Genomic DNA, 21,141 nt, shown 5'->3' with positions numbered 1-21,141 from the left:
GTTCTGTTTATGTTGTATGTGTATGCTGTGTTATGTGCAAGCTACTGTGACTTTGAATATCCCCTGGGGATCAATAAAGTACTCATCGATCCAAAACACCCAAAACAAACTCACGTATAACAAGGGGATGGATACTTTTCCCAGGAAGTCGGCGCTCCGGTCCCGGTCCTCGTCCAGAACGGTGACCTCCAGGACCGCGTGGATGTCCTTCACGTTACTGGCAGCAAGGACGGAGCAGAGGTCCTACTTTAGAATGATGTTCAAGCTACTTAATGTTTGCGATACGTGCAAATATAGAAGTATCAGATGTTACAATCTGCTAGTTGTGTTATGTTATTTGGGACTAGCCATAGTTGTGTGTTTTGCTGTAGTAATAGTAAGTGCATGCGGATGGTAAATATACATTTACATTTGGGGCATTTAGCAGACGCTTTTATCCAAAGCGACTTACAATAAGTACATTTGTCTTAAGAAGTGCAACAATATATCGCTGTCGGCACAGAAAGGATGTTCATAGAACCAAGTGCAAGTACAACAATCGCTAGGCTAACCAATTCCCCCGTGTTACAGCAATGATAGCAGCTACTACAGTTGCTACACAGTTAAGTACTATAATACAATACAATACAACACAATACAATACAGTGTACAATGGTGGCCAGAAGGGGGAGGGTGGCTATGCAGTGTCGAGGTGGACTCTGAACAGGTAAGTAACTTTAAAGGGTTAAATACCACACAGTAGTTGCATCGCTCAAATGCAATTTTACAACAAATAATAACCAGAAACCTGAAAACACTATGGATTTCTTGTAGAGGAGAATAAACAGCAAAAAGGGGACTCACAAGGTGAAGACCTTGTTCCACTCAGGGTTGAGGTTTTTGTAAACGGTGTGCGTCTGAAGTCGGTCATTGTTCAGCTCCACCACACAGAACGGGTCGCTCTTCCCTGGGGAACACCAGTTCAGATTAGTTATGTTAAGCGTTCCCTAGGGAAAACCAATTCATATTAATACTGTTAGAGTCTCCCCTAGGGAACACCAATTCATATTAATACTGTTAAAGTCTTCCCTAGGGAACACCAGTTCATATTAATACTGTTAAAGTCTTCGCTAGGGAACACCAATTCATATAAATACTGTTAAAGTCTTCCATAGGGATCACCAGTTTATATTAATAGATTAACTTGTGTGTGTGTGTGTGTGTGTGTGTGTGTGTGTGTGTGTGTGTGCGTGCATGTGTAAATGTGTGTGTGTGGGGGTGTTTGCGTGCGTGTGCCACCGTGTGTGTGTGAGTGTGTGCGTGCGTGTAATACGTGAGTGTGTTTTCGTGTGCATTCGTCAGCGAGTGTGCCTGTGTACCTGTCACATCAGCAGCCATCAGTCCTTCAGCTCGTATGACTTTGATCATCACGATCCCAACGTCCCGCATGTTGGAGAAGGACCTCAGAAAGCCCTGGAATACGGTTCACACAACACATTTCAGCTCACTTCCTCTTTCAATTTACCGGTTTTGTTCTAATCCGACATCTCTGATATATGTGGTTCTCCATTCAAACACAAGATCCTTGCCATTGGTTGAGCCGTTGGGGGGGGGGGGGGGGGGGGGAGGGGGGAGGGCTGCTTGCTCACGGATGCCTTCAGACTGAGGACATAACGTACCCATAACCTTTGGGCTGGGTGTCAGCACCCTTACCACTGGGTGGTAAGGGTGTGGATAACCCCACACCGTGGTCACCTGGTTGAAACGACAGGGGGCCCCCATGCCGTTGATAGTGTTTCAACCAGGGCTCGAGTTGCGTCGAGTTGTAATTCCAAATTAAATCGATCATGTTTTATTGACGAAGGGATCCCTGCAGTGTTCAGAGACTCCAACCTCTGTCTCTCTCAGGGAACCATGCAAAAACAGTTTTTTCCCTCTGACTGTGGTGTCATGTCAGGTATGTCATGACATCGTCATGGTAGTAGCTCATGACATCGTCATGTAACGTCATATAAAGTCATGACACTATCATGTCATGTACGTCATGTTGTCGTCATGTCTCGTATCTCATGGGAATGTCATTTGACATTTGACATCATCATGTCACCATTACGTCGCGTATCTCATGACGACATCATGTCATGTAATCTCATGAAGTCATTGTGTCACGTATGTAATGACGTCATCGCGTCACGTGTGTCATGACATCGGCGTGTCACGTAAGTTGTGATGTCATCATGTCACGTATCTCATGAAATCCTCATGTCAGGTAAGTCGTGAAATCATCATGTCACGTGGGACAAGAGATCATGTCAGGTATGTCATGAAATCATTGTGCTACGCATAAAATTACATCATGTCAAATGTCATGACATCATCATGTCAGGAACGTCACGACATACATAAGGCCTATTGTCTTCCAGTAAACCCAAGTCCTAGTTCTATTGGGAGACATGAAAGTGTGCGTGCCCACGGACGCGTAACGACCACCCGGTACGTACGTAGTGCTGGGCGATGTGGGCGCGCTCCTGGGGGTCGTCCAGCGGCGTGACGGACATCTCGGCGATGGAGACGTGCAGCGAGGCGGTCAGGGTGACCAGGAGCACCAGCGACCCGGGGACGTTCTCCAGGGACAGCTCCAGGCGGTGGGTGCGCTCCGGGGCCAGCGTGGACAGATCCAGCTGGCACCTGGAGAGAGGGAGGCGCCCACACACACACACACACACACACACTAGAGGGCTGGAGCTTTGTGTTTGAGCGTGTGTGTGTGTGCTGAGAGTGACGAGTGATAGAAGTGTTTCGAAGTATGTTACTTTCTCTCTTCATTTTTCTCTCACCTCCTCACTATCTTCCTCACTCACACATACACACACTGTCTCTTCCTCTCTATGAAATCTGTTCTGAGGAATTTGGGTGATGTAGTGGGAGCGCCAAATCGTTTTTTAGAATGAGACAGAGTCACAATAATTTGGTTTTATCGTTTTTCATGGAAATAGTAATACAAATTCATGGAAACAAGATGACACAATCGAATACAATGAAGACTGCACAACCAGGCAAAAAACTGAAACCGAAATCTAATTTGAGGCAAAATAAATATCCGACCAGTCCACCAGCATAACATGCAACCCAAAGCTGTTTTCGAAGAATTCTGCACTGTTCAGTATGGTCTATTGCAGGGCTATTCAACCTCCTTATCAAGTGGGCCGAAAAGGAAAATCACTGGGGGTTCATGGGCGACACAGAGTAAAACTACGTGAATGAATCGCTACAAATAAATCATACTTAAAGTAGTGTTAACTTAATATATATAGTACTACTATATGGAATAAACTTGTCAGACGCATTCCTTCCTTCTTCACTTTTAATCGTATCATTATAAAAGATTTTGTTCTCACATATTTTGGACACGTATTTAGAATTAAACAATGTTGTTTGAATCATCACAAAACAGAACTACTGTACATATGAGACATTTTGAGCCAGTGAGTCAGTGAGAAAGATTGCACTGCCTTGTTTGCCTAGTTTGGCTCATCCTGAGACACTCATGCAGCTTCTCATAGGTCATGGAGCAACGTGCCCTTGTTCTGATGGCATTCATATGAGAAAAGCTAGACTCACACGTATCGGTTGAGCCAAACATTGTCGGAATAAGTGATGCCAGTTCCTGATTGTGGGATACTGATACTGGCTAGTATCACCGGCTACACACAGAAACCTGGTTTGCATTCAACTATGTTTCTCCTTTATTTTATTTATTTTTTGCATGCAACCTCTTGCGGGCCAGAAAAAAATTGAGAGGGGCCGCATTTGGCCCACGGGCCGGTAGTTGAATAGGCCTGGTCTATTGCATTTCAAAAGCACAGTCAATGTCATCGAAAGTGAGAATGGATGGGTGGTGGCTACACAAAGGTCTGTGCAGGAAATTCGTCAGTGATGACAGTTGTGAGAAGGTGAGTTGACCGCAGCGCTGTACATGATTCGATGTCATAAGGGAGATAGTGCTCAATAGCAATGTTCTGGCGCCCACTGGTGGCTGTGCCACAAAACTACATCTGTAGTGTTATATTTGTCTTTTTTTTGTTGAGCGAATCTGCGAAACTCAACAGCGAATCTATCAGTGCCAGTTGTTAACAGTGTAATTAATTCTCTGAATATGAAAGATTGTTACCTTTTAGTGTTAGAGGACACAAGCTACTTCTCTCTTTTAATTAATAGTGATGTGACTTTGAAACTGTATATACTTTTAAATATTTAATGATTGGGTTAGGTCAATGTCTTGTAATGATCCCGTTTTAGACATTATAAATTGAAAGGCGAGGCAAGGCAAGTTTATTAGTTTATTATCACATTTCATCCACCACAGTGACCAGTGACTTTCGCCACCTGCAGCTTTAAACTTATATTTATTTTTACCAGCTTAGCAAAAAATCCAGATTGTGCCTGACAATAAAATCATTGATTAAAAACGTCTATCCTGCCAAACAACAGATTTTTAAGAAAGCTAAATTTAGTGTGGAACAATTTCTTTCTGCTAATGTTTCCCGGACAGCCTGTGGCTGATGGGGAACGGATACTAAATTTAATAGAATTACAGAATCGGTTGGATGCCTCCTTCTTAGCAGGTACCCATTCCTTTTCTATTATTCCCATCAAGATACTAATCTAGAAAGCTACCGACAAACTGGGCCCAGGCTTGTCCTGGGAAAAGTTGCGAGAGCCATTAGCCTTGCGGCCCGCACACAGCAAAAGTCAGTTAGAGCTAATGGGAGAGAAAATGAGAGTGGATTCGGGGAATGGCGGGGGTGAGTTTGGTCTCAGCAGTGACCAGCTATTTTTCTTAAATCGTTAACACGTGGGATCCCTACATCCCCCCACCCCCCATATCAGGTTAGGTCAGCTAGGGGGCTAGCTGGCCTAACCCGAATTGTACTCCCCCATCAAATAGTCGGCAAGCCTTAGATCTCTACCTCCCTGCCAGGGGCCTCAGCTGCAGCCTAGCCTGTGAATGGCCCACTTAGCCTCTCTGACTATATTCTGCATGTGCCTATGTCTTTATGGACAAATTGAGCAGCCGTGAATGATGTTGGGCCAATGACAGGCATGTGACGCAGGAGGCTATTGAACTCCAAATCTGTATAGAACTGTGTGAAGTACTCGCATTTACGTAAAGCCCTGCTTGTTCGTTTCTGTCGCCAGAGGTACCAGACAGCTTTTGCATGCGACGATCAGGGCAGCTGAACCAGATGGCTCCACGGCAGAGCGAGGGAACTGACCGTCCGATGAAGTCGTCCCGCCTGCCGGTGTCCTTGTCCCAGACGGAGATCTCCAGCACCCCCGCGGTCTCCTCGTAGAGGTGCAGGTCGAACTGCTCCCTCCACTGAGGGCTCAGTGTCTTGGAAATGGTCTGCGGATGGGTAAACAGAGTGCAGTTAATATCACCTCATAATATTACCACCACAATATCGTTAGCCTCGTAGCATAATTGCCAAGTCATATTTTGGCAAAAATGTGAAATCTAATCTAACTCTATTCTCCTAACACTGCTGATTCACTTTGCCCCAATGGCTTTAGCCTAAGCAAATCTGAGTGCTTTTAACATTTCATAATCACTATCTGCCTAAGTCATCTATGTGACTTTTTTGACGCTAAATACAAGATGAACCTTAAGATATGACTAAGGCAATCATGCTATGAGGCATAATATGAACTAAATATGGAAAGATACCTTAAGGACATGCATCTGAATGTAATGATAGTTGCTTTGATAAAAAGTGTCTGGTAAAGGACCAGTAGTATTGGTCACAGAAATTAGGGTTCAATGCCATCCTCTACCACCAGGAGGCCTTTCTACTCATTACTACGTGGAGTTACATTGTTTTGTGTACACATAGGTATCCCCCACACCAGAAATCATGAGGGACAACACTCTTGACCTGCCCATAACCAAGGCACCGGAGTTGGTTCCCTGGCAGCCAAATGGTCCTCGCAGGGTTAAATGCAGAGACTGGAAATTCCCCCATGGGGATGTATGCAAGATATATCTCAATACTGGTTGCTATCTTACATCTGTTGTCACAAAGTGCTTCAACGGTCTGGCATTAATCAAACCGTTCACGACCACATTTCTTTCGAGTCATACTTAAATCTCCTTCTTCACACAGAGCGACCTGTGGAGACATTTAAGCGGTCGCACATGCTCCTCTGGGAAACCTCCCTACTTAGCCAGACACCCTGAGAATCCAAACCAGCAACCCCCTGAGGACCTGCTCTACCTGCAAAACTGGTGGCCCACCACACACACACACACACACACACACATATCGCACACACATACTCGCGATACCCATGGATGGCCAGCTTATTCCGGTAGTGGGTTGGCGTGGTTTGAATCCAAGCCGGAAGGTTGTGGTGGGTTCAGTTCCCGATGTCTGAGCAAGAACCCCCTACCTAACCCCTACCTGCTCCTCAACAACACGCATCTTAGTTCACTTCAGGTGGATGGAAGTGTCTGCCTGGTGGCTGGATGGTGAACGGCAGTGCTGAGGAGCCCAGGGGCGAGGCACCTTGCTGCGGTACTTCTGGGAGCCCAGGCGGAACTTGACGTAGGGGTCGCTCAGGCCGTTGGGGTCCATGGGGATGAGGTCGCGACCCTCGATCAGGGCGATGCTGACGATGCCCCGCCACAGCTGGGACTTCCGGTGGACCTCCGAGAGACGCATGGACTGCTGCTGCTGTGACACACACACACGCACGCGCACACACACACACACACACACACACACACACACACACACACACACACACACACACACACACACACACACACACACACACACGCACAGATACACAAACACACACACGCACACACACGCACAGATACACAAACACACAAACACACACACACACACAGACGCAGACATACAGACATACACTCACACGCACACACACGCACAGAAACACAAACACACCCACGCACACACACTCACACAGGCACACACACAAACACACACACACACACGATTTAATTGCATATGACCTTTCAACTATTGGAAAGTTACTATAAGTTTAATATAGCAAACAAAAAATACATTGATCCAAACAGAAAGTAAATATTTAATAAATATTTAAAGCCACAGGATAAGGTATCTTCTGGTGGTTGGGGGAACAGGCAGGACTGATGGGGGTACAGGGTGGATATAGAGTGCATGCACACAGGGAGGGTCTAATGGTCAAAAATCGTATCGAAGCTAACACTAGACTAGAGGATTTGCGTGTCTGGAGACTCACACCATGTATCAAAGCCATCACTTATTCATGATCCGTCCCATCTCACTCTGGGTGCACATCCACCAGAATCACTCACACGATCACAGATCACAGATCACAGCCCACAGCCCACAGAGCACAGGAACACACGCGTTGAGTGTGCGAACACAAGGGGAGACGTTGGTAACGAGTGGTAGACGACAAACACAACAAAACACGCAAAAATGACCGACACAAGAAGCGACAACACAGCACAGCAGCAAACAAGACAGAATTTTTTTTGATCAAAACGGACCATCAAGGTACAATGCACTGCAACGATGAAGGACTAGTTTGCGATTAAATATTAATATTAGGATGTGTTCCACTTAAAAATTAGTTATTTACCTTTGTGGACCGTTTCCAAGACCTTCTGAGCAGCATGGTCTGGATATAGATACATAGGATATTATATATTGCAGGAATTCAACTGAACCTATGACTGCTGAGCTCTCCTTCAAATTAAAAGCGTAAAAATTCATGATGCAGGACAGCATATTAACTCAGAATGAATTTTTTATAAGTTCATTTGTGAATTATTTATTCACCGGAATTTAGCCCTTAATGTTCTTTCTCTGGGCGGCTCAGTGTCTCGACCAGCTAGTGAGCTATTCCTGTAGTCGATACTCTATAAAATGTCACAGGTTTGATTCCCACCAGTACTCCTATGCTACATGTCTTTCCATCTGTTCTCCAAACCCACTGCCCTATCGCGAATGGACCATCAAACATATATTTAAAAAAAGTGATTTCTCTATCCATGCCTGAGTAGACGTACCATCACAATAACATCTCTTTGTAACCAAATATTGAGGCATTGATAATTGTTTTATAATCAAGTTACCACGGAAAACGATAGGAATACTCCCTTCCCCACTTTCACCGTCCTATTGTTTTCCTGTGGCTACAGGATACAGAATGGAAAGACATTCAAAGTCATTCAAACGAAACCCTTCAGACACATAATGGAGCCTCCATTATGGAAAGTGTCCATAGGGGTTTGTTGTTGAGCTTAATAAGTACTTCATTGAGTTAAGTACCTGAAGTCACATTCCTAATGGGAAACCGTTGAGGATACCAACAAGGAAAGCTTTCCAATAATATTGATTGTATTATGTCTGCGCAACACGAATACCCATGATAATTATGTTTACCATAATGCTACATTAAAAATTAGATGTCAATTGAATAGATACAGGAACAGGGTCACAGGGTCCAAGGGAGTGCTAACCCATGCTATTGCTAACGCTAATACTAACACCATCGACAACTCACTCTGTTTAAATACAGCTTCCATCGATAGCTTGGAAGATCCTTGGGCTGCTTTAAAGGTTTAGGCATCATCATGTCACAACCTTTAAACAATCTCATAATCAACCTACACAACACTTCACGCTGTTACGCTGTGGGGAGTCATTTGTTTAGTCGGGTCTGTAAACAAGTTAGTAATGTTAGGGACGAAAGAGGAGAGTTTTTGTTATGATTGTTATTGAAATGCCAGGTTCTACTGTGTTCCCACACAAATAAAGCACTGTAAAGTAATTGTGTTGAGAGAGAGGGGGAACAGGGTTCAACCAATTGCCAGGGGCCAGTAAAAAGTCACATTGAACAGTAAAAACATACAACTCAAATGTGATATAAAAAGAATACTTTTTCATTATAAAATTTCAATCCTATGGAGCTTATAAATATAACGTTGTGCCAGGGCCAGTATAAATTGTCTTGGGGACAGTGTCTTTCAGACCAAGGAAGAAGAAACAGAAATAGAACGGTGAAGAGAGTGAGAGCGAGAGCTTGAGCGAGAGCGAGTGCGAGAGAGAGAGAGAGGGGAGGGGGGGTCTTATTACCTTGCAGTCTTTGGGCTCTTCCACAGGGCTGTCTTTAGGACCCAGGGTGACGGACAGCTCCAGGGAACCCAGGTCCTGGTCTGGGTAGTGGGAGTCCTTCAGCTCCAGGGTCACCACTACTGTTCTGTCACCACAACACAGACCACAACACAGACATCAAGATAACAACACAGACATCAAGATAACAACATCAAGACAACAACATCAAGATAACATCAAGATAACAACATCGAGACAACAACATTAAGGCAACAACATCAAGATAACAACATCAAGACAACAACATCAAGATCACAATATCAAGATATCTCGGGGTCCTGATATGAGTGATGAAACCCCATGTTGAGAATCCTCAGGGATGACCCTTGACCCTACGAGCCCGAGAGGAGGAAGACAGAAGGTACCTCTGCTGCTCCAGAGAGTCCAGAGGGAGATATGCAGAGCCCATGAAGTCATCTTGGAGGCCAAAGTCATAGTCAAACACCTGCAACACAATAAAGACTTCATAGTCAAACCCCTTGAAAGCAACAAAGTCATAGTCTAACACCTTTAACACAGAAAAACATCATAGTCTAACACCTTCAACACAATAAAGACATCATAGTCCAACCCCTTGAAAGCAACAAAGTCATAGTCTAACCTCTTCAACACAATAAAACATCATAGTCGAACACCTTCAACACAGCAAAACAACAAAGTCAAACACCTTCACCACACAAAAAAAGTCAAAATTGTTGCGGTGACACAACAACCACAAGAAAACAGAACAAAATGTGTGTGTGAACAAAGCACGCAGAGCATGTACACTACACACTTTACACAAAAGGAGAAGAAAATGACAGGTATACAGCAGTTTGTTCTAAACTGTGGCAGACGGTAGGCTGTGAGTTGTGTTGTGTTGTGTCAGGAGGGTAAACGCTGTGGCGTTACCTTGATATACAAAGGCTCGCTCAGACCGTCCAGTATCAGAGTGGTCCTCTCGTCCCACACAGGGTTCAGGTTTTTGTTGATGATTTTGCTCCTGAACACCTCCTTACCGCTCAGTTTGAACTTTACGTAGGGGTCGCTTGTACCTATGGAAGGAACCATGCAGCTATTAGAAACAACAAGGCCTCCCTCAAAGGCCACGCCCCCAAAAACACACGACTAGCCCGCTAGCTTTAGCACTAGGTCTGCCTAGCCTTGTGGGAGACTTCAAGCAAGCACAAATCGGTGCACTGGCAGAGTGTGCGCAGGTATCCCGGTAGGTAGACAGACAGGGATGTAGGACAGACAGGTAGGTAGACAGTCAGGCTCGGCGGCACAGTTACCAGATCTTCTGTCGAGATGCAAAGAGCATGTCAACAGATATAAAAACGCTTCTGAGATAAATCCCTACCCTAGCTTTCACTTCCTCTAGCCCAGACGAGTAAGATTGTGATTGCATATTAGCGTGCGAGCACGTAATAACCAACACAGTTGGAGCAAACACTTGGCCGACCAGTGGAATCACCCTTTGTTCTGGGTGCCCTCACCTCCTCTGTCTCTCGCTGCCAGGTTGTGTCCTCTCCTCAGCTCAACGTCTAGCGTATGCATCCCCGGGCTGGGAGCCTCTTGGTCGGGGTTAGCCGCCAATGGAGCAGACGCACCCATGGCCTGCAGTTAATTAAAAGGGAAGACATAAGCATTAGGGAACACACACACACGCACACAGTTTACCATATGACATAGTTACACATACACATAGAGAGAAGCCCACGTTGGTTGTTGATACGTTCTTTTGTGTTTGTGGCGTTTTGTTTCCCCCCGATTACATTTTCTTCTCTCCCAGTCGTGCTTTTTGGAACTAATAAATATGTATTTTCTGGAGTTCCCGTTGACTTGGTTTGTGGATTTCATTTTCGCTCTCCAGTCAGCTCCAAAGGACGTCACTTAACGTGTGAGTGAACCCCCTGCTCCAGCTTGAATTTAAACTAGAGATGTCCGATATTATCGGCCCGATATTAGCATAAAAATGTAATATCTGTCAATATCGGGATCGATTTTTTTTGAAAAAAAAAAAAAAAAAAACATGGCACAGACATTTTGCACAGACAATGTTAACATTTGGAAAGCCTTGTTGCATTCAAGAATGCATCCAGTGGGGCATCACAATAACATTAAGCTTGTGTTAATTCCACAACAGGAGATATGTAATGTTACCTAAATTAGGTTTGAGGAAAAATAACCCAAATATCGACATCGGTATCGGCTGATATCGGAATCGAAAATTTAGAGTTGGACAATATCGCATATCGGATATCGGCAAAAAAGCCAATATCAGACATCCCTAATTGAAACATTATAGATTTATAGTAATCCATTTTGTGAGAGTTCTAGGATGGATGGGGGCGTGCTATCCTTCACGACCTGCGTCAACTTTGTGAAAGATATATTTTTGCAAAGGACCACGGGCAGGAATCGAACCTGGATCGCTGCGGTAAGGACTGAGCCTTAATGGTACGCTCTCTACCTGGTGAGCCACCGTTCTTCCCCAGATTTTTTTTTTTCAACTATCCACACGTGTGTGGCGTGTGGATACGCGCCACACACCGTTGCATTTACTATAAATAGTAAGGCTATGGTGTGTGTGTGTGTGGATGTATGGATTCCCGTAATGGTTCAGAGAAGCCTAACCCTCGCTCAGACGCTGACATCAATCACTGCCAAGACGGAGCTTTCCACAGCCCCACACCGTAGCGTTATAGTAAAATTGTCCGAGGAGCCCGAATAAGAAGATAAGAGAGAGAAAATAAGAGAGAAGTGTGCATATATATTTATTTATTTTGGTTTTTCTGCATGCATTTCCTGCCTTGCACCGGATCAATTCATCAGCATACCAACAAGGAAAGCTTCACTTTCACAATACAGTATTGGGTCAAGCCACCTCTGAATCAGCATAGTAGAAGTCTGCCTTACCTTCCGAATGCCAAACATTTAGCCAACTCTATCACTGAAATAGTCCCAGTTTAAGTCCCGGTACTGTTTGCAGTATATGACCCTACTGACGAGCTGATGAGCACTGCCTCTCTTCATGGGCTCAAACCACTTCTGGTTCCCAGCTTTGAACAACACTTTCTAAATCACCGGCATTCACCGTCCCCCGGGGACACCACTGACAGGAAGTTAGATAGAGTAGCTTCTCCCCTCACTGAGAAGTGTGCTTCTGCAAGCTGCACGAAGTTGCACCTTAGCTCTCTGCAACAGGGGTTTCGCAATATGCAGCAATATCGGAAATCACGTTACAGGACCGCGCCGCTGTTGTGAACACATCGTTTGGACGCAACGTAAAAAATAGCTGAGATATTTCATTGAAGCAATTAGAAAAAGGGAATACCGTGACAACCCTGTTCCTTACTTTCCCCGTAAAATATTATGTTCCTTCTTTGCTCTGTGGCAGGAACACAGACACACACACACGCTTTATCTTTATGTTATCGATTATAAAGCTTGTTAGATCCATTTGTTATAAAGTGGTTTTGTATATGATATGAAGGTGAGATTGTGTTTACATTCATCCATTCATATGATTGAGAGCATCACATCTCAAAGTGGAAATATCATACAATTGCTCTACACCGTAAGCCAGTGAAAACCCTGGTGCAAAACGCACACAATCGTAACGAATGATTTAGTGCAGTATTATTTTTGCGACAGTAATACAAAAACATTCCAACGATATTTCAGGGTTTACGACCTGTGTATTTATAATGGTAAGCAATATTCCTCTACCTCAGTGCATCCCCCTTGGTGGCTAACCGACATTAGACATAAAGCATTCAGACCAGACCGGTAGGAAAATCAATAGCCGGTCAAAACAGCCAGAAGCAATATCAACCACTCAGCCTCAGTGTCAACAACAACGTGTGGATACTTTCAACTCGCATTTCCCTACAGACGCACAGACAATCCGCTGCATCTTTGTAATAAGAGTGTCCGTATTTATCAAAAGGTGTGGCCTTGAAGGGCACACCTGCTCCACCAGGTGTGTTACAGCAGACTTTGACGTCATATTTCCTCGCTAGTTCCAGTAGTCAAAGGACCTCCCTGGTGACACAGGGATTAATATAAAACGGATATGAAACAGGATGTTTGTTATTTTCCGATATTTGTTATAATTAGTTATTTTCTTAAAGGAACCTATTAGTAGTATATCTGTTACTGTCATTGTTGACTTTGTATGAAGTTTTCAAGCTTTGAATAAATCCATCATTTGACTAAACAGGTTCCCTCAACCTGCACTATGCAACTTTTTTCACTGGAGGCATCACTTTTGTTGGATATGATTGGATTGTTTATTAAAAGAAAAATGCGAACAACAAGTAAATGTCCTACCCTAGCTTTAAAGGGACACTGTGTAATATTTTAAGTCATTTACTACCTCAAATCAACGTATTCATTCATAAATAAGTAAATACATTGATGTAAAATGATCTCTGCCAAAAATCTCACTTATCCTCCTGAGCGAAGAATAATTAATATGTAGTTACATAGGACGGGTAAGCTTCATGGAGGCTTCCATGTTCTTCCGGTCTATGAACGGCCGAGAGGGACAAAAAGCACTATGTGGTACAGGAAATGCAAACGCGTTTTCACTCTGAGCCAGCGTGAATTATGACTGAAATAATTCACTATCTTGCTCGAAGAGTAATTACTCATACATCATGAGCTTACACTAATGATTCAATGCAGTTTGAAATTTGTTTGAAATAACGAACCTCATCATCACTCGAATGACTTGATGAGGTAGTATTGGATGTCATGACACACCTTCTTGGCACATACTGCCCACCGTAGTTTTTGAACAAGCGAGCACTATTAGTTTGAATGCAATACACAATTGTACCACTAGATGGGAGTAATTTTTACACAGTGTCCCTTTAAGGGGCAATAAAAATAGAGACATGATAAATCTAAATGAATGAAAATCATTAATCGTCCCAGTGTCTATGCATGCTCGGCTGGCTTAATTGGCAATGTTAAATAAGGCGATTTTAAAAATAGCATCCAAAGGTTCTGTCATAGTCTTGAAGCTGCTTAAGGCCCTATTGCAGACTTACAGAGGTGCTAAATCAGGAAGCAAAGGTTGAGGCTGAGGCCATCAGTGGATCAGGTCCAATCCAATCAGCCATAGTGATAGCTGGTTTAGGTGTATCTATAGCACGTTATGGTTGTCTTTACATGCACTTTGAGATCCCACCTCCCTATCACTCCTTCTGCCCCTTCATTTGTATGCTTTTAAAGGTTTTAAGAGATCAATAGTGTCTTTCAATCTGCTGACCCTCCTCAGCATGGTATACAGGGTTTCCTAACAGTTTGCGTCAGCCTAATTTTTAAGTTAGAAAGAGTTGGATTCAGCATTAAACTACGGACATAGTTAGGGTTGGGATAACGTAAATCAAATTAGACGAAGACATAGACGAAGGCGCACTCGTTTAACATTAAGATTGCTGTCGGGTGGACGTACCTTAAATAAGCTTTTTCCCACATTAGCATGGTTGTCGCTGATAAGGTAAGCTAAGCTAAGCTAAACTAAAATAGGCTAAGTATGCCTTAAACACAGGCTCAAAGTGATGGTTATTTCGGGTAGTAAGAAGATGCTTCGTCAGTACACGATTCAAACTCAAGGGAACATTAGACCATGGATTTGTTAAATATCACACCTAAAAGTACAGAGGGAACAGAGAGGTAACACAGATGCAAAGTAAAAGCTAGCCAGTATCTATTTCCATCTGGAAAATTATGCAAATATTTGTATACCTCTACAATCAGTTGTGACAACAACCTATAAGACAACGTACACACACTCCAGCACACAGTAGCAACAACACAGTAACTTTTATATGTTCCAACGTATTCTCATGCAAATATTTCTGGCTCTAGAACAAAAACGTTAGCTACAGAAAGCCTGGAGACAAGATCTCCATAAAACAAAGAGAGAGAGAGAGAGAGAGAGAGAGAGAGAGAGAGAGAGAGAGAGAGAGAGAGAGAGAGAGAGAGAGAGAGAGAGAGAGAGAGAGAGAGAGAGAGAGAGAGAGAGAGAGAGAGAGAGAGAGAGAGAGAGAGAGAGAGAGAGAGAGAGAGAGAGAGAACTCACACATAGCGGACGACCACACATGGAGACCAGGAAGAAGAACTCTGAATAATCCCTGAAATGTCTGCAGAGACTCAGCGACTACAGTCAGGTGTTACAGCCACGACACGCCACGGCAAACTATATATACACAGGAGGACTTAGGAGTACAACCCTAGGAAGGAGGAGAGCAGAGTTCAGGAGAGGATAGTAGAGTTTGGGGAGAGGGGATGGCTGGTGAAGGGGGGTTGGGGCATGGTTATTACTGGGACTTGGTAATGAGAAGCTGTTGAAAGAGAGGTGAATAGAAGACAGAAACCTCACCATGTATCCGTCAACCCCAAAGAGTCAGAGGTCTGAAAAAGCCTTGTGTTTCTCTCCTTTTTATCCTCTGTTTTTATCAGTCCTGGCCTGGACCCAATGATAAGCCCTCCCCAATTCAGACATAACACCACTACAGCTTCATCTGAAAGCCTCCCTCCTACCACTGCTCAGGGTAGAGGGAGAGAGACAGGACAGAAAGAGAGACAGGTTCAATAGGGAGACAGGCGAGGACAGAGGCGAGTAAGAAGTTAGACAGGTGAGGAGAGAGACAGGTGAAGGGAGAGACGGGATAGAGAGGTACAGACAGATGCGGGAAAGAGAGTAAGGTAAAGAAAGACAGGCGAAGAGAGAGACAGGAAAGGAGAGACTGATGCAAGAAAGAGACAGGAAAAGAGAGACAGGTGAAGAAAGACAGGCGAAGAGAGACAGTTAAGGAGAGACTGGTACAAGAAAGAGACAGGTAAAGAGAGACATGTAAAGAGAGAGGTAGGTAAGAGACAAGCATGAAGGCCAGGGGTGTGTGCAAGGTGTGTGGGTGCTTTCCTATAAACACGGCTGTCCAGATGCTGGAGCCAATAACAACACTCACCAGGATATTGACAGAACAAACCACGCACAAATCATCAGCTTGTGATGATTTGTCTCGTATTGACTGTAAAATAAACGGATGACTAAATCTATTCTGATCACCACTACATTTAGGATTTGCAATAGCCAACCAGTTTTGACCAGAATGCTTAACTTAACTTTTGAGGATATATTGCCAGCTTTTGCAATATACATATGTTATAAATTACACACACACAGACAGACAGACAGACAGACAGACTGACTGACAAAACAAACAAACAAACAAACAAACACACACAGCTTTTCAAGGCTGTTTGACGTTATTTTTCAATCTTCAAGGAGTTATGTAGTTGGATAATGGCAGTAAGGTGCTCAGGGTCGACATAGGGGCTTTAAGGGGCCTCCTTTAAGTTAATCATCACCGGGTTACATCGTAAGATAAGGACGTTCCCATGTAGCGTGTGTTCAGAGGCTCAAACCTCATGTTAACGGCTTGGTAACATGACACCAGGTGGTAAAACATGGCTCTTTTTGAGAGAGCTACTTAGAGGGGAAGGTAGATGTTGTTTGGTTGTGATTGGTGTTCAGTATCAGGGAGGATGTGTGGGATTGTTGTCCACTACACGAATGGGGGAACAGCTCTGGTTACCGGACAACAGCTTTGCATTCTCATTCATGGTCCATATTAAAATGCCTCGTAAAACACACACAGACACACAAACACAAACACACTTACAATCACACACACACACGCACTCACTCACACTGACACACACACACGCACACACCCACGCACAAACACTCAAACACACAAAACACACACGTACACACACACACAGGCCGTCTCCAGCCCATTGTATCCTGGCATCGCATTCCACCTGTTTTCCAGAAAATCCCGTGGAACGCTGTACATTCACCCAGACATGCCTTCACTAGTTTAGGACACAACACTGCGGCTCCAGGGGCAGAGAAGCAGACCTAAACGGGGGGGAAACGTGATGAAAAAGCCCCCCCCCCGCTCCTCCCACTCAGCCGGCAGGAGTGGAGGTGAATAGCGGTGGCAACGTGACACCGCGCAGGTTCAACGCCGACTATGTCCACTGTGCCTAAAAGCCTCTATCATTACTCCCAGAACAACAGCAGTAGGCCGCCCTGCTTGTCGTTCATTTGCATACCCAAAACGAGTCAGTCGAGCGTTGGAAAAGGTGGCTTTCTACACCGGTCGGTTTTACTGCACGATTTTGCATGACAATCTTTTGCTCATTTTTAATAGAGCTCTAAGGTCCAGTGACAGAGGCTACTCGAGGTGAGGTTGCATCACGGAGAGCAGTTGCAACAGCCTTTTATTTCTTTTTACGTTTCTCTACACGTATTCTGCTTCTCACATCCGTATTGGGGAACCACCAATACGGATCAATCAGTGTGCTGATCGTCACATCGATAGCGGCCTGCGCTGCAAGACAATGTTGTCTTGCACTGCAATAGTTGCGCAAGACTGTGCAGTTGTATCGCAACCGTTATGTTTTGGAAACTAACTTTTTTTACTAAAAGTGAGTGACTTTTAGTTATCAAACAGGGAAACGCCCTCAGAAACGAACAAGGATGTATTAAAGAATGCACACCCATTTTATCATAATCAGAGAGAGGGTTAAGCTTCTCGGACGCTTATATATAACGCTACAGAGAGTGTAAAGATGTGTGGAGCTTTGTCTGGCCGGTGAGGGATTTTGATGTTGACGTCCGAGAGAGGTTAGTCAAATCCTGGATAGTTAAACCCCAAAGTATGTGGCGCATCTCAACATCATCATCATCATTCCTCTTCGTGGGACATAAGGCTTCAAGGAGCCCTCTACATTGTATTGGGTCGCTGGCATCATGTTGGGCCTCTCCCCATGATAGGTTCATCTGTTCCAGCTCTTTGTGTCACAGTCCTGCCCAGGTGGTTTCTGGCCTCCTAGGTTTTCTTTCGCCCGGTGGTGTCCATCTTAAGGGGACTTTTGCGATGGGGTGCATTCGATACACATGACATGGCTTATTATCACGCTTTTACACAGCAACGACGGTACTCGAAAAGTACCACAAATGGGTCATAGCCGTGGGGAGAACCCATCCCCCTCATTCCTAGAACTCTCAGCACAAAACGACATCCTTGTCCCTCCTGGGCTACCCTAGAAACATGGCGGGGCAATATGGCGGCCTCCACGGAAGGACCCTCTCCCTATGTAATAAAGGGATTATTCTAATGGCGTATGTCCACCAAAGGGTGCTGGTCGGTTCAGTCTGCAAAGGTGCGGAACGGGTCGTGTTTCCACCGCCAAAAGTGGGCGTGATCCGGACTGAGCCGTATTGAGCCGTACTCGTCTAGCAGTACTCCTCCGTTGGGGTACTGAGACGCCTGGAAGGGTGCCGGCAAGTTCGAGCTACACACACTTTTTATTGAAGAAAATGTCGCGCAAAAGTTTGCCGTCCTCCTTGGACGTCCTTCATTGTTGCTCTTTGTTCATTGTGCGCGTTCTTCTTTTACCTTGGATTTATTAGCAGGCTACACTGTGTCGGGCTGCTATGAGAGCACAATGCTTACGTAGCTGCCGCGGCTATCGCCGTCCGGCTGAAACCCCGCGCTACCATAAGGGTACTGTCGGCGGTGGAAACGCGAGCCGGGCCTGAGCTGGGCTATACCCCAACTTCACTACCAGGCTGAGGCGTGCTGGGTCTGAAGCGTTCCCACGGGTGGAAAAGCGCCATAAAGGTAACGACAACGTAACGATTCTCATTTTCATGGGATTATAAACCAATTAAAACATAGCCTACTAATGAATATTATCTTCCATTTATGCCGAGTTCGTTCCACTATGTACCTTGTATAGTGGAAGGTACATAGTGGAAGTATGTAGAAGGAGGGAGGTGGTACAATGTACCACCTCCCTCCTTCTACATACTGCACCTTTAAATGTAACAGGCTCATGTTAGCTTACCAAATCAATCAACTTCCGATTCAATGAATAATGCACGTTTGAAGGATATGGTTGGTGAAGCATACATTGTTATACATTTACTGAAAGCTGAACTTAAAATAAAGACCATCGTCCCAATACCCCCCTTACCCATCCCTTATCTCCACCTCTCCCTCTACCTTTACTTCTCTCCCTCTGTGTTTCGCCCTCAGTGTGAGTCACGTTCAGGAATGGGTGGAGATTAGAAAACGCGGGTTAGACTTCCAAGGAATCGGCGGTGTGTTTGAGTACCACTTTGGATCAACAGATACGCGTGTCGAATTGTTACTCTGGGAAGGCACAGGTTCATGTGTGTACTCGATCAACAAATGCAGAAAATCGGTTCCACTACCCAGGACGCTGCTAATGATTCTGTATTTTTTCAAACTATTCTCAACAAATATTTGTTCATTCGCAGTGAAATACTCGAACATCCTGAAGATGACGAAGTATGTATGTGTGACGCTGTCGAAACCAAGGCAGCGAGTGAGTGTGTGCGACCCTGTATCTTATTTTTCTGATCGTCAGCACTTTGCGTGTCTGCACGCCTGTTGGGTGCGTGCGCGCCCTGCTTATCCTCGTAATAGTTGGAAATTCACACCGAAAAACAGAACGAAAGAGTAAATATCATCCATGGCTGCTCACACCGCGCGCGTGCACAGAAAACGCGGTCAATGCGCTTTGATGCTTTGTTACCAGGGCTCGTGATCTTGTCTCTTTCTTGCTCACTCACCCGCGCCTTCCGCGTCGACAGCGCTTCACCTCCGCTGCTGACCGACGCCTCGATCAGCCTCTCCAGACACGCCGAGCCCAGAGAGGAGCTCTTGTGATGGGAAGGCTCGCACGGCCGAACCCTACCGGGCTTCCATGGGCTATGGGAGCCGCTGCCTCCGCAGGATTCTTTCGCGGCCGCTTGCAACCTTTCCTCGGTAGCGCAGAGTTGGCCGGAGTTGAGCTCGATTTTGCCGCAGAGCCGCGGGTCTCTCGCGTCCCCGTCCGCAGGGGAGAACACGAGGTCCGGCTGGGAGCATGACATGCCTCTGTCCAGATCATAGTGGTCCCCACTTTTCTTCTTTCTGAATGCCCACATCGCTCGTTCCCTCTTGGAGCCGTGGTCCTTGATGCCAACTTTAGGGCTGAGAAGAGGCTTGGCTTTCGCCTGGAACTGTTTCCATATTGTGTTTTGGTGGGACAACCTCTCGTTTGCGTGTTTCTCCTCCTCTGCTCTCTCCATGTCGCTCCGCGCGTCGTGCAGCAGCCGGGTCTGTGCGAGCGAGTCCATGCTGCCACACGCGCGGGGGGAGGAATATCGGATTCAGAATAGGTTTTATTATCCCACGGTTCAGTTACATGACTGTTTTGCACCCGGAAAACAAACATTCGACCCACAAGCAACGTTGAAGACGCGCATGTACGCACAGACGCACGCCCACACACCCGCACCACAAGCACGCACGCACACGCGGGCACACACAAAGATACACAGCAAGCAACCCATACCTAGGATACTGTATGAGATGAACCGCGGGAGTAAAAACAGATAGACTGGAGAGGACGAATATGCGTGTTGACTTAAATCTTGTTGTTATGTCTCGTCGTGTCTCACATTCAAATAACAGGCGCTCACTGACGAATAATATGTCACTGGACCAAGGGCCAAGGGAGCGATGATGCTTTTATTTGTATTCCCTTTTAATTACCACACGTATTTATAATATCAAACGTACACTGGTTAATACAATGTAGGATAATAAAAAATGTACTCATAAGCACGCCCCCCCCCCCCACACGCACACACACTCACACACACACAGCAGTCAGTGGATGTGATTGATCGATTCGTTAATAAATAAGTCAGTTAGAAAATGTATGTGCTTGAAGTTAGTCGAACGAGTACCTCAGCATGCTCTTAAAAGTATCCAAAATTTCAAACATAACATTCATTAAATAGGTGGGGTTATATGGCAATAGTGCATTAGTGACACAAATAAAACAGTCATAGCCAGTCACACAAAACCACCTTATGGGC

The 21,141-nt window shown here is 45.1% G+C and overlaps 1 protein-coding gene across 7 annotated transcripts in view; it reads right to left on the bottom strand.

Moving 5' to 3' along the window:
• LOC130380827 (multiple C2 and transmembrane domain-containing protein 1-like) overlaps window positions 1-20,506 on the bottom strand; it is a 28,057-nt gene extending 7,551 nt beyond the window's left edge. For 2 of the 7 annotated variants that reach the window (XM_056588179.1, XM_056588180.1), the window contains exons 1-12: window positions 19,846-20,506; window positions 10,649-10,769; window positions 10,065-10,207; window positions 9,539-9,618; window positions 9,135-9,258; window positions 7,636-7,674; window positions 6,546-6,713; window positions 5,256-5,386; window positions 2,481-2,667; window positions 1,359-1,452; window positions 844-946; window positions 115-217 (exon numbers count right to left, since the gene is read on the bottom strand). In XM_056588179.1, coding sequence (XP_056444154.1) covers window positions 115-217; window positions 844-946; window positions 1,359-1,452; window positions 2,481-2,667; window positions 5,256-5,386; window positions 6,546-6,713; window positions 7,636-7,674; window positions 9,135-9,258; window positions 9,539-9,618; window positions 10,065-10,207; window positions 10,649-10,769; window positions 19,846-20,394 — 1,842 coding nt within the window. In that variant the 5' untranslated portion in view covers window positions 20,395-20,506. Of the gene's footprint in view, window positions 1-114; window positions 218-843; window positions 947-1,358; window positions 1,453-2,480; window positions 2,668-5,255; window positions 5,387-6,545; window positions 6,714-7,635; window positions 7,675-9,134; window positions 9,259-9,538; window positions 9,619-10,064; window positions 10,208-10,648; window positions 10,770-12,071; window positions 12,280-15,249; window positions 15,288-19,845 lie in introns of those variants that run through there. The other 5 variants (XM_056588181.1, XM_056588184.1, XM_056588185.1 and 2 more) reach the window with 5 other exon arrangements.
• Between the last annotated feature and the right edge of the window lie 635 nt (window positions 20,507-21,141).

Source organism: Gadus chalcogrammus, chromosome 4 (assembly GCF_026213295.1).
Source record: "Gadus chalcogrammus isolate NIFS_2021 chromosome 4, NIFS_Gcha_1.0, whole genome shotgun sequence".
NCBI lineage: Eukaryota > Metazoa > Chordata > Actinopteri > Gadiformes > Gadidae > Gadus > Gadus chalcogrammus.
Note: the sequence above shows the minus strand (reverse complement) of the source record. Positions and strands in the feature narration are given on the sequence as shown.